At 39.1% G+C, this 21,544-nt stretch overlaps 1 protein-coding gene across 1 annotated transcript in view; it reads right to left on the bottom strand.

Moving 5' to 3' along the window:
• LOC144763625 (uncharacterized) overlaps positions 1 to 19,882 on the bottom strand; it is a 116,793-nt gene extending 96,911 nt beyond the window's left edge. Inside the window, exon 1 of the mRNA XM_078649399.1 lies at positions 19,795 to 19,882. Within this exon, the coding sequence (XP_078505525.1) occupies positions 19,795 to 19,882 (88 nt within the window). The remainder of the gene's footprint in view (positions 1 to 19,794) is intronic.
• Between the last annotated feature and the right edge of the window lie 1,662 nt (positions 19,883 to 21,544).

Raw genomic sequence — 21,544 nt, 5'->3', positions numbered from 1 at the left:
AGAAACAGCACTCACTGCATGATTTCCTACTCTGATCAGACACTGTTGCTGTACCTTAAACTTACTTATGAAGTGAACCAGTGTTTACATCATATAGTTGTTCTAATTGCTATGTAGTATGGTAGTAGTGGTCTATAACATGTTTTTTCTTCACAATAGATCGGTATTATCTACAGAAAGAAAAACCAAAATGCCTTCAAAGAATGACAAAAGAAAAAAATATAAACAGGCTTACTTTTTCAAGAAAACACAATTACAAGATTTATCTAAAGAACATTGTACAGAGAAAAAGAAGAATGCTCCTGGTAAGACAACAAAGGATTTTATAAGGAAATTAACCCAAAGTAAAAAAAGTGTGGATAATGTGGAAAAGATAAAAAAATTATCTGTAAGTACGAAGAAAAAGCGGATAAAAAAGAAAAATGTTGGAAAAGTATGTGGCGATCAAATTGTCTATAGTAATAGACGAAAAAATTCAGTTTGTTCAAATTCGCAAGAGAATGTTTTATAACAGAGTTGTATTCAATTTATTAAAAATTTAAAGAATTGTAAAAGGAAAACAGCTTTTTATAAGAAAAAAAAAGAATTGAAAGTATTGTTGATTAGGCTTTTGAATTAAAAAAGAAGTTGTTTATTTTAGTAATCAATAGAATTTGTACACTAGACAAGGCAATCAATCTTTTGAAAGCGAAAAGTAAGTGGAAAAGACTAATTAATAGAACTAATGTCTGTAATGTTTTTTCTGGATCATGGAAGCATAGTTCAAGTTGTGAACCATTTTTTATTGAAGAGACTTACTTTCAGACTAATGATTTGTTGCATGCAGTTGACACCAGTGGTCAAGCATATGAGGTGAAGGACGGTTGTCCGATTGAAAAAGAGAAAATTGTCCCAAGAAGTGCAGAAGAGGTGTTAGCTGATGAAGTTTTAGGGACACATCCTAGGGCTCCAGTGTACACTTGGAATTGTAGTAGTATTTGTAGTGTACGACAGGATTCAATTGATTTTTTTTTGTAATTTCTTACGTAAGTATACTAAGAAAAGTCTTAAATAAAAGATTAAAATGTTGCAAGAATTAGACCCTTGCAGACTGAGAGAAAAAACGGGTTTACAAGGGCATTCTCTGGCTTGTCTTTCTAGAAAAGTATGCCAGAGTGTTTTTCACCATTTTAGGATGTTAGCAGTGCATCATACTGAAGTGAGGAAATTAGTGAGAAGGTTGTATTATGCAAAAATCCCAGCACTTAAGCTAAAACAGTTAAACAGTGCTCTTTTACATGGATCTGTATTAGATGTAAAGAACATTTGTGAAGAAATTGAGGTTCGAAACTTTTGTGAAAAAGAGGACAGTGCAGAAACTGATACAGTATTAGAAGGAAATGTGGAAGAAAATGAACAGAATTTTAGTGCAGATAATTTGGACCAAGAAATTACACGGTTTAAGGTCATTTCAGGTGAAAGGCCAAACTTTTCTTGTGTCTGTTGTCGACGAACTCATTATAAGAATCAGACTAGGTTAGTTGATTTATATGTAAAAAGTGAAGAGGAAAATAATAATGAGTGGAAGGATTTTGCAACTTATTTGCTGGTAGAGAATTGTTTTGATTTGGGTTCTGATCAACATATTTGTACATATTGTTATAATAAATTAAATGAAAACAAAATGCCTGTTAGAGCTGTACATAATAATCTTGAGTTGGTAAATATTCCTTCTGAACGGATGGATCTAAATTCCTATGAGTCTATTTTGATTCAATGTGTGCATCCATTTCAGGCTATTGTTCGTACGGAGCCTAAAACAGGGAAATTGAATCCTTCAGATTTACAGAGAGGATTAAAGGGAAGAGTTGTATATTTGCCTCTTGATTTAAAGTAAAATATTGAAACAATTGGTGTTGAAAATGTGGAAGAGGAACCTCTCGTTATTCTAGTTAATGGCGTACATACGAAGAGTAAGAAAATCTGGCAAGAATTAGTGGATGTGAGGAAAGTGAAAAAGGCAACATTGTATGTGGTAAAAAACAATCAATACTACAAACATGTATATGTAGGAGAAGAGGAAACAACTGTAGAAGAGGACAGTGATTTGTCAGCTGGACAAATTGAAAAAGTGGATGTGTCCAGAAGTGAAAAATTTATGAACATTATAGTGTTCATCCACTGCATTCCAAAGAAGTAATGGGGAATGCTATTGAGTTATTCCAAATGAAAGAAGCAAAAGGAAATCCCATTAGTGTATGGGAAGAAAGCTTGGAAGCTCGTTGTTTTCATCAGTTATTTCCAACAGGTCAAGGTGGACGACATGATGACCGACCTGTGCAGATTCCTGCATCTGAATACCGGACATCAAGATTATATGCAGAAGATCCAAGGTTTCGCCAATGTATTCCATATTTGTTTCATCTTGTGTGTGAGAGTGACTTGTCTGGACTTTCTTATGCAGTGAACCATATACTAAAAAGTGGAGTACATCTGCAAAATGTTTCGGCAAGGGACTTTATGGATAAAGTCCAACAGAAAGAGACTGTTTTGGAATCTCCGCTAATTAATCTCATGGCATGTCAGCGTGGTACTAACGAGTATTGGTACCGTCATCATGGGGATTTGAAATGTGTGCTAAGAAACTTAGGAACTCCTACATGGTTCCTTACTCTAAGCTGTGCTGAGTATGCTTGGGAAGATTTACTTCAATTTCTTCAAGAGGCAAATGCAAACATAGAAAATATAGAATACAAGACACCTGGAGAACTGTGCTCTTTGGATCCAGTTAATGTATGCAGGTATTTCAATCATAGATTTGAAGCTATGATGTCTTTTATCACAAACAAAAAAAATCCTCCTCTTGGAGAGGTTCTGGATTTCTTTTGGAGAAAGGAGTATCAAGCAAGAGGTGCTCCTCACATACTTATGTCGCTATTGATCAAAGATGCCCCCAAATTTGGAACAGATTCAGATGACACAGTGATGAGTTTTATTGAACAGTATTCTACATGTGCTGTTCCTAAAAGTACAGAACAATAGAATTTAAAACATCAAGTCTTACTGTTTCAAACCCACCGTTGTGGAAAATACTGTTGTCGAAAGTACAAATCAAAGGACAAGTTCTACATAAAGGGGCCGATTCCGATCCGGTAAAATTCTCGTCCGTACTATTCGCATCCGGAGCCGTCTCCGTACGACTCGTACACACACCGTACGACTCGACGGGTACAATCCGGACCGGGGTATCAGGACACGATTCGTACGGTCCACGTCAGGTAAGGGCGTTTTGTACGGAAAAGCGCACATTCACATATACACCGTATGGTGCGTACCCCCCTATGATCGCAGGGGTATGCACCGTACCCCTGCGATCATGGGGGTTATGCACCGTACACCCAGCGGACATGGGGTACGCACCGTACACCCAGCGTACATGGGGTACGGTGCGTACACCCCAAGATCGCGGGGTGCGGTACGTACCCCTCATGATCGCAGGGGTACAGTGCATACCCCTGCGATCATGGGGGGTACGCACCATACCTGGGGGGTCGTTCCGTACCTGTTTTGAGGCGAACTCTGCTTTTACGGCTGTTTTCAGCTCCCGTAGAAAAAGGGTTGTACGGTGCGTACCCAACACGAATCGTACTTGCCAGGTCGGAAAAAGCAGCTGCGAACCGTACAGATGTCGCGTACAGCGCGTTCCGAGGGAGATTCGTATGGGGATTTGATTCGTACGTTCCCTGTACGATTCGTACGGAGTACAGCTCCTGGTACGAATCGTACTTCGTCGTACGCACGGGGGACGTTGCAGGGTACAATTCGTACGGGAAAAACGCTCCGAACGGCAATTCGGGGCGCTTTTTACCGGATCGGAATCGACCCCAAAATGTCGTTTTGGATTTCCATGACCAGTAATATCAAAAGGAAGAGTGAACAATTTTATGTCATCTTTGCGACATACTGTCACAAGACAATCACCGAAAAATACCTACAACTTAAGAAGAAATGAAGAGTCAAAATACATAAATGACTATAACCGAGTCATTTTGTCCATGTGGAATGCTAACATGGATATTCAATATATTGCAGACAACTCCATTGCTGTGGCTCGATATGTAACATCTTACATTACGAAATCTGAAAAGACCGAACTAAAAGAAATGTGGGAGGAAATTTCTCATGAAAAGAGCCTAAGTAAGAAATTGTACAGCTACAGTTTGAAGATGTTGTCTCATCGAGAAATTGGAGCATATGAATGTTCAGATCGCTTATCATCTGCAAGTCTATATGCCAAATCTAGAACAATCATTTGGGTGAGTTTAGGTCTTGCAAAAACACGAAACCGAGTTTTAAAATCTGTACAAGAAATTGAGTATTTAGCAGAGAAAGAACCAAACAGTACAGATATTTTGAAGACAAATATGTTGGATACATACTATCCAAATAGAAGCAATCATCTTGAAAATGTTTGTCTCTATGAAGTACTGCAAAGCTATACTTTTAAGAGGAATATTACAGAAGATATAAATAAAGGTGTAAATGCTGTGATTGGATATGAAGGATGTCTGCTGAAACAAAGAAAAGGACATTTGATTAATCATAGAAAACTGAGTTGCGAAACTCCTGACAAAAGGGAATTTTACTATTTAGCTCTTTTGCAACTCTTTAAGCCATGGCGTACAGAAGAGGAACTACTTGGAGATTTTGTCAGTTATGAAGATTCATTCAACGCAACCAAAAATACTATAGAATGTCCTGTTTTTACTAATTATCTACAATTGTTGAATGAGGAAATACAGCAAGAAGCTACAATTGCAGCAGAGATTGCTAGAGACAGTTCTCAAGACAGTAAAAGTTCTTCTTCGTTGAGTCAGGATCCACTAGGAGGACCAATTATCCTAAATGAAGCAGCCACTGCCATGGATGAGGTGGAAAGAGCAATGGAACAAGCTCAGGAGGATGTAATAAACTTAGAAGAATTGGAAAAACAACTAAATGTTGATCAAAAACAAATATATGATGAAATGACAGAGCAGATTGAGCATGGTTTATGTCATGAAAAAAAAGAGTGCTCATGTACGTCATTTAAACCTGTCCGACTGTACGTGAGTGGAGAAGCAGGAACTGGAAAACCTTTTCTAATTAAAGGAATTGCAATTTATCTAGAGGAAAGAACTGAGGGGTATATTACCAACAACTAGCGATAATTTTTGTCTCTAACTTGTTTAGAGACAAAAATTATCGCCGCAAATCGGCGATTTTTATCGCAGATAAACCTTGCTATTAGCAAGGTTTATCGCAAATGCGATAAAAAACGGCCGCAATGCATGAATATCGCTGAAAAGTCAGCGAGATTCATGCATTATCGAGCAAATGCTCTTAGCCATGTTATCCACCTCCCATTGGATAACATGGCTAAGAACTGCTCCTGGGCAGGTGTTAGCTTTTGGAGATATTCGCGCTTAGCGCGAATATCTCCAAAAGTTGGTAATAGGAGATAGCGATGTTAGCGACTGTTTCCAGACGCTAACATCTTGGCACGCCCACTTTGCATGTCATTAGTGATAAATATCACTGACATGCAAAGCGGGGCCCAAGATGGTCGCTATCTCCTATTAGCTGTCGCTAACTGGTGTTAGCGAGGGCTTGGTAATAGGGAGATAATTTTATCTCCGCTTTCTTGGCTTTTAAAGCCAAAAAAGCGGAGATAAACCCCCTTGATAATATGCCCCTGAGTCGTCACTCTCTTGTGTTGTTACCGCTCCAACTGGGTTGGCAGCACATAACATTAACAGGATTACTTTACATCCTTTATTGATGCTGCCAGTAGAGCACGAAAATAAATTAGAATACCACAAGCTATCTGGAGAAGCTTGTTGTGAAGGTTCCAGAGTCCTGAAAAAATGAAACTGCTCATTATCGATGAGGTAAGCATGGTATCAAATGTAGTGCTTGCTTTTGTACATTTAAGAATGCAACACATTCTTAAAACAGAGTATGATGTGTTATTTGGAGGCAAACACATCATCGTTTTTGGAGATCTACTACAGCTAACTCCTGTGAAAGGACAACCAGTGTTTAAAACCGTTACACATGAAGATACCAGAAAGTGCCTGGGAAGCATTGGAAAAGTTAATATATGGTTATATTTCAAATATACAGAACTCATTCAAAATATGCGACAGGCAAAGGATGCTGATTATAAAAGTATTCTTCAAGATATAAGAAATGGAAAAGTGAGTGAACATGGCAAAGAAGCTTTACAGACACGATTACTTTCAAATTTTTTCCCAAATGAAAATGTTGGTGCAGAGAATATATATAGAAAAATTGCAGAAAATAAATCAGTGATATGCTTGATGCCAACTCTGCAAGAATGTTCAATCCTCAATGAAAAAATGTTAAAGTTAGAAAAACAAGAAATTATAAAACTGGAAGCTATTGATAGAATAGAGCATGAAGGAGCTACTATTATTTTGTCAGAAAAGTTGAAGTCAAAATTGGATTCTTTAGACAAATCAATATCTAAAACGGCTGGTTTAGAAGAGAATCTATATGCATGTTTAAATTGTCGGATAATTTTACGACGTAATTTACATGTGGAAAGAGGTTTAGTAAATGGAGCAATGGGTCATGTTGTTGATTTTGTGAATTACCCAAATAGAGATGACATTGAATTTTTGAAAATCAAATTTGATGACATTGAAGAAGTACAACAATTGAGTCGTTGTTCGACTCGATTTTTGTGTGTAAAAGATTTATATGTCCGCCGAAAACAGTTTCCTGTTTGTTTGGCATATGCAGTGACTATTCATAAATATCAAGGTTTAAGTGTAGATAGTGCTTTGGTGAATATTGAAAGTACTGTGTTCAAGGAGGAAATGGCATATGTTGCTTTATCTCGAGTCAGAACTTTATCTGGATTATACTTGATTGATTTTGATGAGACAAAGATTAGTGCAGATCTACATTGTGTGAAAGAGTATAATAGGTTAAGAAGAGAATATGCTCCAAATTTTCCTCAATATCCTTTATTTGAAAAGCTTGTGGTAGGTCGAAAAATAAGATATGAGAAAAATTGTAGCGAGGTTGTAGAGAAAAGAAAAAAAACTAGATGAACCAGTAATTGTAAGCAAAAAGAAAAAGGATAGTATTGAAGAGGTTGTTGGATTTCAGTTTGAAAACAGTTCTGGTGTCAACTGCTATGCTAATGTAGTGGTTAAAGTTGTTTTTTTTCTTCAAACTTTACAACAACAGATTGTTGAAAATTGGGATCAAAGATTTTGTTGTTTGTTGAATTCTGTCTTTGAGAAATGTAGCAGTGATAAAACAAAAATAGAAAGTGTTTTTGATATTCGAAATGTTTTAAACATATGTTCTGGTCTAAATCAATTTTCACAGAATATTCAGCAAGATTGTCAGGAATTTCTTATGTATATGCTTGTTGTAATGCAAGATGAAGGTATAGATATTGAAAATATTTTTGGTGTTTCTTATAAATGGCAACATGACTGTGACAATTGTTCGTTTTCAAGTAGTACTGAAATAGACACTGAAAGATTTATATATTTGACTTTACCAGACTGCAAATCAGTGACTTTTAATAATCTAGTTAGAGAAGCAAATCAAAACATGGTCTGTACCCAATGTAACTCACAAATGTTATCAACATTATTTATACAAAGATATGGACAGTATGTAATTTTAATGCTCCAACGATGCAGACCAGATGGAACACAATTGACAACTTCAATTAAAAAACTTTGTGGCTTCTCAATTATCAATTTCAGGAAGAACTTTTGTAACTGTAGCAATTATTTTCCATGATGGTCCTTCTACAACATCAGGACATTACACAGCTTATTTCAAATGTCCAACAGGCTGGCCTCATTGTAATTGGCCTAGGAAGATTAGTGCTGTTAAAAAAGGTTAGTCTGCTGTTGAGATTTACTTTGTAAGTGAGGGTGATCAAGATAAAAAAAAACTTGTACTTGTCATAGAGGTAGTGTAAGTGTATCACATAGTGAGTGATATGAGTATTACAGGAAATGTTGATCATGAGGGAGGCATAGGTGTTTAAGATTTGTTGTAGTTGTTGGAGATGTTGGTGGCATTTTTTATTCCCTTGTAAAGGTTTCTTTTAATGGTATACAGCTCCTTGCTAAGATAAAGGATGAGCAGAGTGTGATCGGCATACCAGATGATGTTGAGGTTCTGATAGCATGCTTGTTGTTTAAGGTTCTATGTTCATGAAAAATAACATCGGGTGGAGGTATAACCATTGTTAGATGGTCCAAAAGATGTTGGTGCTTTTGGTTCAGAAGGTTGGGAAACGGACGCTTACGAGTACTATTAAGTAACTTCCAAACTAAGGATTTCACACATATTATTTGGCCATGAGGAATGATATGTGAAACAAAAAATGACTATTTCGGGTAAATGTTGTAGCATATGTTTGTACATTACTTTATTTAGAGTGTATAAGAAAGAAGTAATAATGTTTTGTTACTTTGTGATTGTTGGTGACATTCCTTACTTACGTAAAAACTTGCTGTTCGAAAAAGACATTTAAGATATGTTTTTTTCTAATTGTTACATTCTTATTGAAAATGTTGAATGGGTTTTTTAAACACAATCTTTTTGATTGTGTTTTTTTTTGCCCGCTGTCATATGATGAGTAGTATTGAACTCACTGTTTTTAGTGAAATTTAATTTATTCTGAGAACAGCAAAATAAAATATATAACATATTGTACAAATTATTTTGTATTTTGTATTGTGAAATATGTATTATAACTCAATTGTTTCTTCTCTTCCACAGATATTATATTTATAAGGTAAGTACGACAAACAAAAAATACTTTTTCATCACTTTATTACTTCTTTCTCTCTATCCTGTCTTCACTCTCTCTCTTACTCCTTTACCTTTCCTCATCTTACTCCTCTTCCCTCATTCTACTTACTCCCCTTCATTCACTTTTACACTCCTTCTCTCACCATCAGTACTCTTCCTTCACCCTCACTCATCTTGTCCAGCTCCCTCTTTCCCCTGTCTGTCCCTCACTTGTCTTTCCTGTCTTCCTCCATCACTACCCTTGTCTTGCTATATCGATCAGTCTCTTCTCACTGCCCCCTTACTCTCTTTCCTTCACATCATCCCTCAGTGACCTTCACTCACTCCACTTCTTTCACTTCCTCACTCCCTTTCGCTCACTCCCCTTTCCTCCACCGGTCTCTAAGTCTCTTCCCCTGTGTCAGTCACTATAACTGATTTACTCCTTCACAGTCTGTCACTCTCCCTCTGTTTGTCTCTTTTACTGTCTCCCTCTCTCTCCACCAGTCTTCCTTTTCTTTTCTCTCTCTTTCCATAAATCCTTATCTCTCACTTACTTCTCTTTCCTTTCTCTTAATATGCTTCTTTTTCCATCACTCCCCTTCCCTCACCCTTATATCCATTCCCTCAGTGTCACTGCCCTTCATTCAATCTGAGTCCTCTTCCTCCACTTCATGTTCTCTTCTCTCGGCATCACTCTCATTCCATTTCTCCTGCACCCATTCCCTCACTCTCCCTCACACTCTGTCGCTCACTCCATCTGTCAATCCCCTTCCCTTATTCCCCTTTCCTCAATCCCTTTTGGCAACTCTCATTCCTTTAGTCTCTCACTCCTTTCACTCCATTTCTCTCTCCCTCTCTCCCTCTGTCTCACTCAGTCTAGCCACTTCATCTCTTGTCAGTCACTCGCTCTCCCTCTCTTTCTCTCTCACTCTCTCCCTCAATGTTTCTCCCTCACCCTTCCTTTCTTTCCCTTTCTGTTTTTTTCACTTCTACTTTCTTTTGTATTATGAAATATATATTATAACTCAATTTTTTCTTGTCTTCGACAGATACTATATTATACAAAAATATTCTATTAAGTTGTCATTATTTATAAGGTAAGTATGACAAACAGAAAATACTTTTTCTTTACTCTCTTACTTCTCTTTCTCTCTTTCCTATTCTTTAATCTCTCTCTTACTCCCCTTCCTCTACTCATCTTCCTTTCCTTTTCTCATTCGCATTACTTCCCTTCATTCACTTTTACAGTCTTTCTGTACTATCAGTACTCTCTCTTCACCCTCACTTACCTTGTCCAACTCCCTCTTTCCCCTGTCTGTCTCTCACTTCTCCTTCCGATCTTTCTCCATCACTACCCTTGTGTTGCTGTATCGCTTAGTCTCTTCTCACTCCCCCTTACTCTCTTTCCATAACATCATCCCTCACTCACCTTCACTCACTCCACTTCTCTCACTCCCTCACTCCCTTTCGCTCAGTTCCCTTCCTTTATTCTCTCCCTCATCCCCTTTCCTCCATCTGTCTCTAAATCTCTTCCTCTGTCTCAGTCTCTATAACTGATTTACTCCTTCACACTCCCTCACTCTCCTTCTGTTTGTCTCTTTCACTGTCTCCCTCTCTCTTCACTACTCTTCCTTTTATTTTTTCTCTCTTTCTATAAATATGCTTATTTTTCAATCACTCCCTTTCCCTCAATCTTATATCCCTTCCCTCACTGTCACTGCCCTTCATTCAATCTGAGTCCTCTTCCCCCACTTCATGTTCTCCTCACTGTGCATCAGTCCCATTCCCTTTCTCTTGCTTCCATTCCCTCAGTCACCCTCACTCTCTTTTACTTACTCCATCCGACAATACTTTTCCCTTATTCCCCTTTCCTCATTCCCTTTTGCTAACTCTCATTCCTTTAGTCTCTCACTCCCCTTCACTCCTTTTCTCTCTCCCTCTGTCTCACTCAGTCTAACCACTTCACTCCCTGTCACTCACTTGCTCTCCCTCTCTTTCTCTCTCACTCTTTCCCTCTCTCTCTCTCCCTCACCCTTCCTTTATTTCCCTTTCTGTTTCTTTCACTTCTACTTTCTTTTGTATTGTGAATTATATATTATAACTCAATTTTTTCTTGTCTTCCACAGATACTATATAATAAAAAGTACTAATAACATGTCATTATTTATAAGGTAAGTATGGCAAACAAAAAATACCTCTATTATTTCTCTATCTCTCATTCCCTTTCTTCACTGTCTCTTTTACTCACCTTCCTTTTCTTCATCTTACTCCCCTTTCCTCCTTCTCCTTACTCCCCTTCATTCACCTTTACACTCCTCACTATCAGTACTCTTCCTTCACCCCCACTCACCTTGTCCAACTTTGGGGCCGATTAGGATGTCCGCCATCCCAGAGGTGGAGGGACCGTCCGCATGGGCTGCGGCGGTCCCTCCGTGCAAATTAGGATGTGACCGCCACCCTGGCGGTCACATCCTGGATATTTAACATTGCGGCGGGTGCTGCTTCAAGCAGCACCCGCCGCAATGTTAAAAGTGCATGTTTTACATTTACATGCACAAAGCGGCTGGCACCGCGCGGTGCCTGCCGCTTTGTGCATGTAAATACTGGGGGGTACCATAGGTACCCCCCATGTGCACCCCCCACCCGCCTACAACCTGGGGCCCGCAACGGGCCCCCAAAATCAAAAGTACACATGCTTTTCCACGGCGGAAAAACCGCCGCGGAAAAGCATGTTTAAAAATGCATCCTAATTTGGCTGGCGGTGTTGGTTAGACACTGCCAGCCAAATGAGAGCTTTTCCGCCACGGTTGTAATCCGACCGCGGCGGAAAAGCAGCGGACAGAAACCAAGACCCACCAGCCATCGTAATGCGGCGGTGGGACTTTGGTGACTCCGCAGAGGATTTTCCGCCTCCTCCGGGCCGGAGGTGGCTTCCACCGGCCCGGAGGAGGCGGAAAATCCTCCATCCTAATCGGCCCCTTTGTCTTTTCCCTCTCTGTCCCTCACTTCTCTTTCCTATCTTCCTCCATCACTACCCTTGTCTTGCTGTATCGCTCAGTCTCTTCTCACTCTCCCCTTACTCTTTTTCCTTCATATCATCCCTCACTTTCTTTCACTCACTCCACTTCTCTCACTCCCCCTCACTCTCTTTCCCTCACTCCATCCGTCAGTCCCTTTCCCTTACTCCTCTTTCCTCATTCACTTTTGCTAACTCCCATTCCTTTAGTCCCACACTCCCCTTCACTCCATTTCTCTCTCCCTCTCTCCCTCTGTCTCACTCAGTCTACCAGCCTTACTCCCTCTCAGTCACTTGCTCTCCCTCTCTTTCTCTCTCACTCTCTCTCTCTCTCTCTTTCTCTCCCTCACCCTTCCTGTCTTTCTCTTTCTGTTTCCTTCACTCCTACTTTATCCCTCAGTCCCCTTTCCTCTCTCGTAATCTCCTTTCTTCTCTCTCATTCCCCTTTCATCACCCTCATACCCATTCTCTCACTGTTACTGCCTTTCACTCACCCTTAGTACTCTTCCCTCACTCCCATTCGTTTACTCCCTCACATTTTTTCATCCATGTTTCTCTCCCTGTCTCTTTCTGTGCCATTCACTCTAACTGCCTCACTCCTTCTCAGTACCCTGCTCTCCCTCGCTCTCATTCTGTCCCTCTCTCTCCCTTACCCTTAAACTCCTTTCCTCTCTCTTTATATCACACCTTCTCTCTTCCTTACTCATTTTCCCTCTCTCTTAATTTTGTTCCTTCTTTCTTATTCATCTTCCCTCACCCTTATACTCCTTCCCTAACTGTCACTGCCGTTCACTCACCGTCACTCCCTTTCACCCTCTCCACTTCCTCCTGTCTGTATTTCTCACATTTTCACTTTCCCATTCCCTTTTCCTCACTCTCCCTCGCTCTCTTTCTCACACTCTCTTCTTTACTCCCCTTCTCTCACTTCCCTTTACTAACTCCCTTCATCCCCTCACCTCACTTCTCTGTCCCTCACTCCCCATCTCTCACTTTCCCTTACTCCCCTTTTGTCATCATCATACCCCTTCCCTCACCTTCACTCCATTTCTCTTACCTTCACTCCCTTTACTCGGCTCTACTTCTCCCTTTCCATCTCTTACTTCCCTTCCTTGTCTCTGTTCCATGCTCCTCCTTTCTTCCTCCCTCACTTTCCTTTCCTTACTGCCCTTTCTTTACTCTTACTCTCCACTTACCTCACTCCCCTACCCTTAGTCCCCTTGTTTCAGTCACTCTTTGACTCTCCTTTCCTCACTCACCATACTACCCTTTACTCACTCATTCCATCAGTCCCTTCCTCCCCTACACTCAGTCATTTCAGTCATTCATTTAACTCTACACATTCATTCAAAAAAAGTATGACACAGTATATAAGATATATAGCTCTTTGTGGAGAAGTGAAGTGAGTTCTGAAAATAACTGTTTTTTTGTCTTTTTTGTTTTGTCTTTTTTTTGTAGTTTTTTAACAATTTGATATTTTTTGGGATTTTTTAGAACAAAAATAAAAAACAGGTAACAAAAAACTTCTCAACAGGAACAAAAAATAATTAAATGACAAAAAATATTTGCGGGAGCATTGGTGCTGGATGATTTTCAGCTCCATTAAATTTAGACTTTGCTCGCCATTGCAAAGAATTTCATTGCACCGGTTGCAACGGAGGTGGACTTTGGTGAAAAGTGGCCTGATATTAATAGATGACGTAGAAGGAGATGCTCCTCCAGATGAAGTGCTGGGGACAGCAGGTGGTAGTTGTGTCGCCAGGGCTCTTGTAGAAGCCTGTGCATATTGGTGAGGATGCACATTCCTCACATGCCGCAACATGGTGTGTATGCTGAATGAGTATTTTTTTTTTAGGGTTTCCCCTCGACAGCACACTCCCACAGATGTTGCAGGATACTTTTGGCGCATTCACCTTTTTCTGCCCCTCAGGAAAAGTGAAGGATTCCTTTGATTTCTTTGCAGGTGGCTGTTGTTGCTCCACATCTGAGTCAGAAGAAGAGGAATCCTGTTGCTGCTGTCTCTCTGCCATCTTTTCAAAAGAAATCCTGGAAAAAACTCCAAAGCTGTAACAAAGCAGCATAGATCCTTCTCCCAAGAAAGTGAAAGAGATAGTGAGGGAAGTGGGTGGGGTTTTTGAAGATTCTGGAACAGAAATTTCTATAAACCAATCAAAAGTGTTGTTTTCAAATCACATGAAGGGTGCGCACACGGTGCACGACCGTCGCATATAAATGACGATTATCCGATTTTCGTAAAAGCTTAAAAGCGTGAAAAGGAGGCAGGGAAGAGACTCCATGACCCCCTAGGCCTTCTCATGGGGTCCCCGAAGGGCAAAAAAAAACATTTAAAAAAAGTTGGGAGGTGCGCGCATGGTGCTCGCACCCCCGAGGCACAAGAGTGTGAAAAACAGTAGTGGAGAATGTGGAAAAGGGGCAGGGTAGAGACTCCCTGACCCCCTAGGCTTTCTCAGGGGTCCCTGAAGGAATCGCGAGGTGCACGCACGTTGGATTTTTTTTTTTAATTAATTGACAAATTTGACTGTTTATATTTTGATTGAAGATGTAGACTATACAATTCAAAAATATACAAATCATAAAACTAGCTGTGCCGTTGCATATTATAGGATACAGTCAATGTATTACAATATACAAGGGCAGTTTGTTGAAAAATAAATATATAATTTTTTTTAAAATAAATACAGAAATTAGCATTTTTAAAAACTTTTGAAATTCACTGAAAAAACCATAGGTTTAACACACGTTATAGTTAGGAATTAGCATTGAAAAAACCTTAGAAATTCACTGAAAGAACCATAGGTTTGACACACATTATAGTTAGGAATTAGCATTTAAAAAACCTTTGAAGTTTAGTAACTACACATTATATATAGTGAGACTCTACAAATAAGTCAAGGAAACAATCAATGACACTGTTACTAAATCCACGATCCACACATTTATATTTATATATCCACTCATTCTTCAATGCAAAGTGTATTTATAATACATATTTAAATATCAAAGCAAACCACATTCACTGGATGATGTCATCAGTGATGTCATTTGAGATGTCATCAGTGATGTCACTGACCATGTTATGAATGATGTAATATGTGACATCATCAGCAGTGGATTGCGGGCGCGCAAGTTATAGTGAGTACAACTAACTATAACGGGGGAATTTCAATGGTTTTGTATGAGTAAAATGTACAGCTAACTATAACTGGTGTAAAACCTATGGTATTTTCAGTGAATTTCTAAGGTTTTTTAAATGCTAATTCCTAACTATAACGTGTGTCAAACCTATGTTTTTTTCAGTGAATATATATATATATATATATATATATATATATATATATATATATATATATATATATATATATATGTAATATATATATGTAATATATATATATATATATATGTATATATGTATGTATATATATATTACAGGAGGATGTTTGACAGATATGTAACAATCCTCTCTCTCCTCTGCTGTCTGTGCGGTTTAGGTATGACTATTGGACTGTGTGCTCTGAGGCATGAATATTTAGTTTACTTGTCTGTTAATATGAGTGCATGCCTGTCTTTGTGAAAAGGAGCGCCTGTGAGCGCATTGTGTTTGCGCACCTTACATGTGCTCAAAGGTTGTTCACCGCTTTGTTTATATACTGTGTAAAAACTAAACCTCTTACCTTGGTGAATGTTTGATGAATGTTTGCTATATTTTAATTTTGCAAAGGTAAGCAGACTGCATGAAGGTAATAAGCGGTGTGCTTGGCACGGTTCTCTTCTGTCTGGCCAGGCAAACAGGAAAGATTATCGTGCTACAAACAATTTAAAACAGCAACAAACGAGCGCCCCTTGATGAGAAAATAAGAGCTATTTACTAGGGAGAAAGGCTAGCTGTGTAAATATTAATTGAGACCGCCAGGCGAAGATTTAGCAGCATACACACATAGTAGATGACAATGATAGTTTAATCTATACAGCTTAATAATAGTGTCCAGAAGAATGATTGCAGTGACGTGTGCAGAATGTCTGACAATTGGACTTGATAAATGTGTAACACCAAAGAGAATTGATATATGCAGTGTTCTCTCTGATTCTGAAAAATGCCTTATCAGCGCGTCCCATTAAACACTCAACTGATCATTAATAAAGTGCTTTCCTTTTCTAGTACAAAGGAGACCTTTTCCATCAAATCTGATAGAGGCCATTAATTCTCTTTCATTGCTCCACGATCAATACCGCCGAGAAGTACTGAATGGGTAACAAAGTTGCCCATCCTTAACGGACCCTTGAGCTGGCGCTTCTTTATGTGCACTTGTTAGGTATGAATCTGGATGGTCCCAAAAAGCGATCTACTTTTAGGGAAGTGACAAAGAACCTGTGCAAAGCATAGCACGGCACACCCAATAGTACCTACACCAGGTCCAGTTGACAGGAAGAACAGAGGGGTCAGGGGCGTAACAGAGGCCCCTGCAGCCCATGCAGCAGAGGGGCCCCCCAAAGCCTTCAGGGGCCCCTAAACCCCTCAGAAGTGTCCCATTCAGCCCAAAGCCAATGAATATGTGTGAGATGTGGGAGACGCAAGGCCCCTCTTCACATTCTGTAGTGAGGGGCTTCATTTACATTCTGCCACTGGGAGGCGAAGGTTGAAAACAGGCAATGCCAGTACATCATTAGGCAGTTGTAGTTGGCTACCTATAGTATGACTCACACGGGTGCCAAATTATCCGTAGAACAGGGGGGCCAGAGTCATGTTAAATGTATGCACATATGAATGTATGTATGCATGTACGTGTCTACTACTCCTTAAATGGGTAGAATCTGACCTCAAGATGAATCAAGAGATGAACTTACAGGGTGGGCAGGTCTCTTCATGTACTGTCCAAAACCTGGTAGTGCTCGCAAACTTGTAAATGAGAAGAATTTATGAGGAGATTGTCTCTTGAGTATACCAGAAGTGAAAGAGGGACGCACCTTGTCATTAAAGATTTGGGTTGGAGTCCATAAACTTTGGTGTGTAGCAGAAGAAGCCTGTTATCTCATTTACTTTCCCTTGCTCCTTTTTTTCTCCCAAACAGGAGGATGTCACTGCTGCAAGTGTTGTAAAGACCTTGATTATTTGTATTTACTCCTTTGAATGTGATGCAGCATTCTTGGAAGATGACGCTGGCCGGCAGAAGAGCCAGTGACATTCTCAAGTCTTGCGGGGTATCCGGTTATAATTCCTTCATCAGTTGTAATGCATGGTGCTCTTCACTGGACTCAAGTGTGAATCTAGGATGAAAACTAACAGGTTTGTCCTTGTGTGCAGATGGGAAAGCACCAAAGCTTATATGACTGTTTTGAAGATGTGATCTGGTATAACGTATTCAATAGCCTTAAATGAGAATCATTGAATTGGTCAGTGGTAATCTCACAAACCTGTCAAGCCTCTGGCCCTCCTAGAACTATGTGAAACACCCTTGGCCGAAACATATCAAATTTTTCTGTGTTGCCAAGGACAAAAACATTTTTTTTTCTCCTAGTTCACAAAATCTTTGTAAATGCTGTCTTTGAGGCAGGTGATTTTTAACAATTTTGAAAAAAGGTGGGCAAGCATTTCAACATCTTTGGAAATAACTAGCAAGGCCATGATCTCTTACTCAATGCTAAGTGGTGAGATATACACTATAAGATTTGTTTCTGAAAGAATCCAAAAGGTGACAATAGCAATCATTGTATTACTCAGGGACAGACCTGTCAATAATGCAGCCACAGGTGTTAAAGCCATCTAGATCCAATTATGACTGTATTTTACTATCAAGCTATGGATATAGTGGCCATTATTCTTGCATGCTTGTGTCCATGGTCTCTTGCCACACCACGGTTCTTACTGCAGCACTGTAGATGATCATTAACGTAAGCGTCCTTGTACTCTAGGCATACAACACCAAAACTCCAAAAGTTTAGGATGTCCAAAAATATACTTACATGACAAAGCCCAATGGGGCATGTTTATGAGAGCTTTGCCCCAGTATTGCGCCACTTTTATGATACTTTGGTAGCAACCCCAAATCTTTGGGGGTGCCTCCCTGAGCACAAGTGTTGGATGCTTATGGATCAGCTAAATTCAAACAACCAATTCTTTTCAATTTTCCATATGCGTTGTTTATTCTTTGAAATGTGTTTTATTCACACGTTTTACTGGATTTAGGGATAGTACTCCAAATCCCACAATGCATTGTTTTCACATTAAATGCTTAAAGCACATTCTCTCCTCCCTATGCATTTCGGCATGTGCCTTCTTCAGGGGAGTATCTAAAAAGTAAATCAAAATATCATGTTCACACAATTGCGGGGTTTTCCTCCTGAAATATTGCCGCCACCGTGTTAATTGTGGTTAATATTGTGAAAGATTTTCATTGATTTATATCTTAGTGCTCTGTCTGTGACAATTATAAGAAAACAGTGATCTACGAACCCTTCTTAGCATGAGCCTTTTATTCACGGTGCTCCGAATCTATTGTGCAAGTTAAATTAATGCTTATCATGCTGTAAGTCACCCTAATCATATCATGCTCTTAACTTTAACGCGCTTTAACTTCTATGAATGCTCGCGCTTTACTGAAACTACAAAATTCAGCTCTTAAAGGTTAACTCAATGAATCAGCGCTTACCAGTGTCTTAAGCGTAACGCGTTTATGTCCTTCTCAGATTGAGTGTGCGGATGCCGAAGCTTGTTAGCAGTTTAAAACGTGTGCGTGCGTCAGTGCGCGATAACTAATCTCGGAAATGTAAGTGTTAGTTAGTTGGATTTGTGGTATGTAGATCAATAAAGATTTTAAAAGAAAAAACATTTAAGGTGACAGGAACAAACACAGAAACTAACGATTCCTGGATGTTAAAATATTAAGCTTGTTTCACTAAGAGCAACTATGACATGTTCACAAGAAGTGGAAATAAGTGTTATAGATATAAGTCCATGTTAAATTAATATCGATATTGAAATTGAATAAATCTCGAAGTATAACATTCAGTTTAAAGTGTCCCTAGATAACCATATATAGTTGCAAGCAGTCCGGTTGGTACCTCCTTATTGGAATGTCTATCTTCTATCACATGGGTGGAGACCTCATTTACAAGTAACATTGAAACTCTACCCTCTCATTCAATCTATTAGGTTTTAAAGTATTCAAATAATAAATCCAATGATTCTCTCTTTTGAGTAGGGTGTTTCTGTTGTCTTTTCCTACTGTCTTCTCCACTGTTTCTAGCACGCAGGCTTTCAATTGGCTAATGTGATGCTGTGCCTCAATAAAATGGGATGCTACAGTAGACTTCATAGCTCTAGTTCCTATGTTACTCTTATGCTCATTCACGCGAGTTTTCAATTTGCGTTCCGGTTGGCCTATGTAGGCTTTCCCACATGGGCACTGGAGCATATAAATGATGTTAGATGTATCACATGTAGCGTTGACTTGTAAATTAATTTTGTATCCTTTCATCAGGTGGGTGATATAACCTCCTCGGATTATGTTATTACAGTTGTTACAGTTCCAGCATGGAGTTGCACCACTATATCCTTTTTTCTCAATAATCTTGGTGGGGTGTCTTATGATCTCTCCTATGTTTTTTGCTGTCGTGTACGCAAACAAAGGCTCTTGTTCAAAAATCTTTCTGGAATCTTGTTCTACTTTCAGTAGAATCCAATTTCTTTTAATTATTTGCCTATGCCAGCTGTTGTCCCATCTAAAGTAGCTATGCATCAAGGTAGAGTCCAGTAGCTCCATCAGAAACACTTTCATTGTAGTGTGTAGTAATGCTTTTTCCACCGCTTCAACGCCTTGTTGGTGGGGGATTGATGTATATAGAGACTTTACATCAATGGTGCATAGTACTATGGGTACCTCTTCTTTTATGGTGATGTTTTGCAATTTATTGAGAAAATATGTTGTGTCCTTAAGAAATGATCTCACCTTGGTTACACATGGTTGTAAATATCGGTGTAGAAACTTCCTCACTGGTTCCTAGAGACTTCTCCTTGTGGATATGATAGGGCGACATGGTGGTTTTACACCGTCCTTATGAATTTTAGGTACCATGTAGAAGCTTGGACTTATGGGACTACTTTGGATGAGATATTTCTTGACTTTCTCATTAATGATGCTTCAATCCACTGTTTTTTGGATGATGTTCACCAATGTGGCTTTCATTTCTATTGTGGGATTTGACTTGAGTTTCATGTAGAGGTTTTCATCCTGTAAGTGGTTGTTTACTTTGTTCAGATAGTATGCAGTATTTAATAGCAATAGAGCTCCTCTGTTATCAGCTTTCTGGCAGGTTACTGAGTTGTTATTTGCGATTGACCGTAGAATACCAAATTTTTTAGCTGATAAGTTTTTATGTTTGGATTTCTTGTGAAAGTTTAATTTTCACAAATCTTGTTTTACTACCTGTTCAAACAGATATAGAGTTTTATGGCTCACCGGTACAATGTATGTGCTCACTAGTCTCAATCCTTTCAATAGGTCTTCTACCTCTGTCTTTTGTTCAGTTATCACATTTTCCCTAAAATGGCAAAGTCTGAGTTTTCTCATTAATTAAAAAAAACTAATGTTGATTTCCAACAAGTTGGTATGAGCTGTATGTAAGAATGATGCTACTTTCTGAAGTGTTCGTAGTTGACTTTCATTGAAATGGTAATCCAATATGTTGATCACTAGGTTATTCATTTCTTGCTCTTGTCCGTCTTTGATGTTACATTTCTCGTCTGCGGCGGTCCTTTCTCTTTCTTCTTGCCTTTTTCTTTTTCCCCGCCGGGGTCTTACCGTTCGTCGTGGCCTGCCTCTAAAAAAGGAACGGTGGGTGAAGTGCTTGCAATTATCTGTTGTTGTCCTTGTGTTGTGTTTAACCTTTGGGTGTTTCTTGATGTTTGAGTTGTCTCACTGCCAGATGATGAGGTGTCTGTGTTCATTGTATAGGGTTTGTTTTGTCTTTTCTTTGCAAAAATGTCGGCCCATGTATACACTTCCCCCAATTTATAATTGATGGTGCCTCTTCAATACATTCTGATTTTTCTTTCGTTCACCTCTTGAGTGTGTTTCTGTATTTGGTTGTTGATATCCTCCAGTATTTTAGACAATTCCTCTGCTGTCATTGTTTTTTTCTAGTTCTGCTTTGACTGTCTCAATTTCTTTCCTCAATTTATCCAAAATGTTAGATAGTTCTTCTATAGTTAGTAGGATCAGGTCTGAAGAGCACTTATTCAATATTGCATACCATATTTCAGTGATGTTTTGTGTGTTTTTACATAAGGATGGTTTCAAGGATATTCTCAGGCCCTTTGAAATTCTCTGAGCCTTGTGGTACCTTATCATCGTGCTGATGTGTATTCGCTGGTTTATTTCTTTTCTAGATAAATAAAGTAATTGCCGGATTTGTTGTTCTTCAGTTCTGGTGGTGGTGTATTCAGTGTTCTCCTCTTGTATTAATGCATATATTTGTGTAATCTCTTCATTGGCGAATGCAAATGTCTCCGCCCTGGATTCCGTCCAGTGAGTTATCTCTTCGTATTGCATCTTTTCACTGAGTGCGTGCTATGATCGTCAAGCAGGTTTTGGTATACAATACAATAGTTCACATGGATCATGCACAGCCACTTTTATGATGCAATAGCACCACACGTAGTAAGTCATATTTAGAAAATGGCGCATTGGCAAAAATTCA

Source organism: Lissotriton helveticus, chromosome 1_1 (genome assembly GCF_964261635.1).
Source record: "Lissotriton helveticus chromosome 1_1, aLisHel1.1, whole genome shotgun sequence".
In the NCBI taxonomy this organism is placed as follows: Eukaryota; Metazoa; Chordata; class Amphibia; order Caudata; family Salamandridae; genus Lissotriton; species Lissotriton helveticus.
This window is presented reverse-complemented; position numbering and strand designations above follow the sequence as displayed.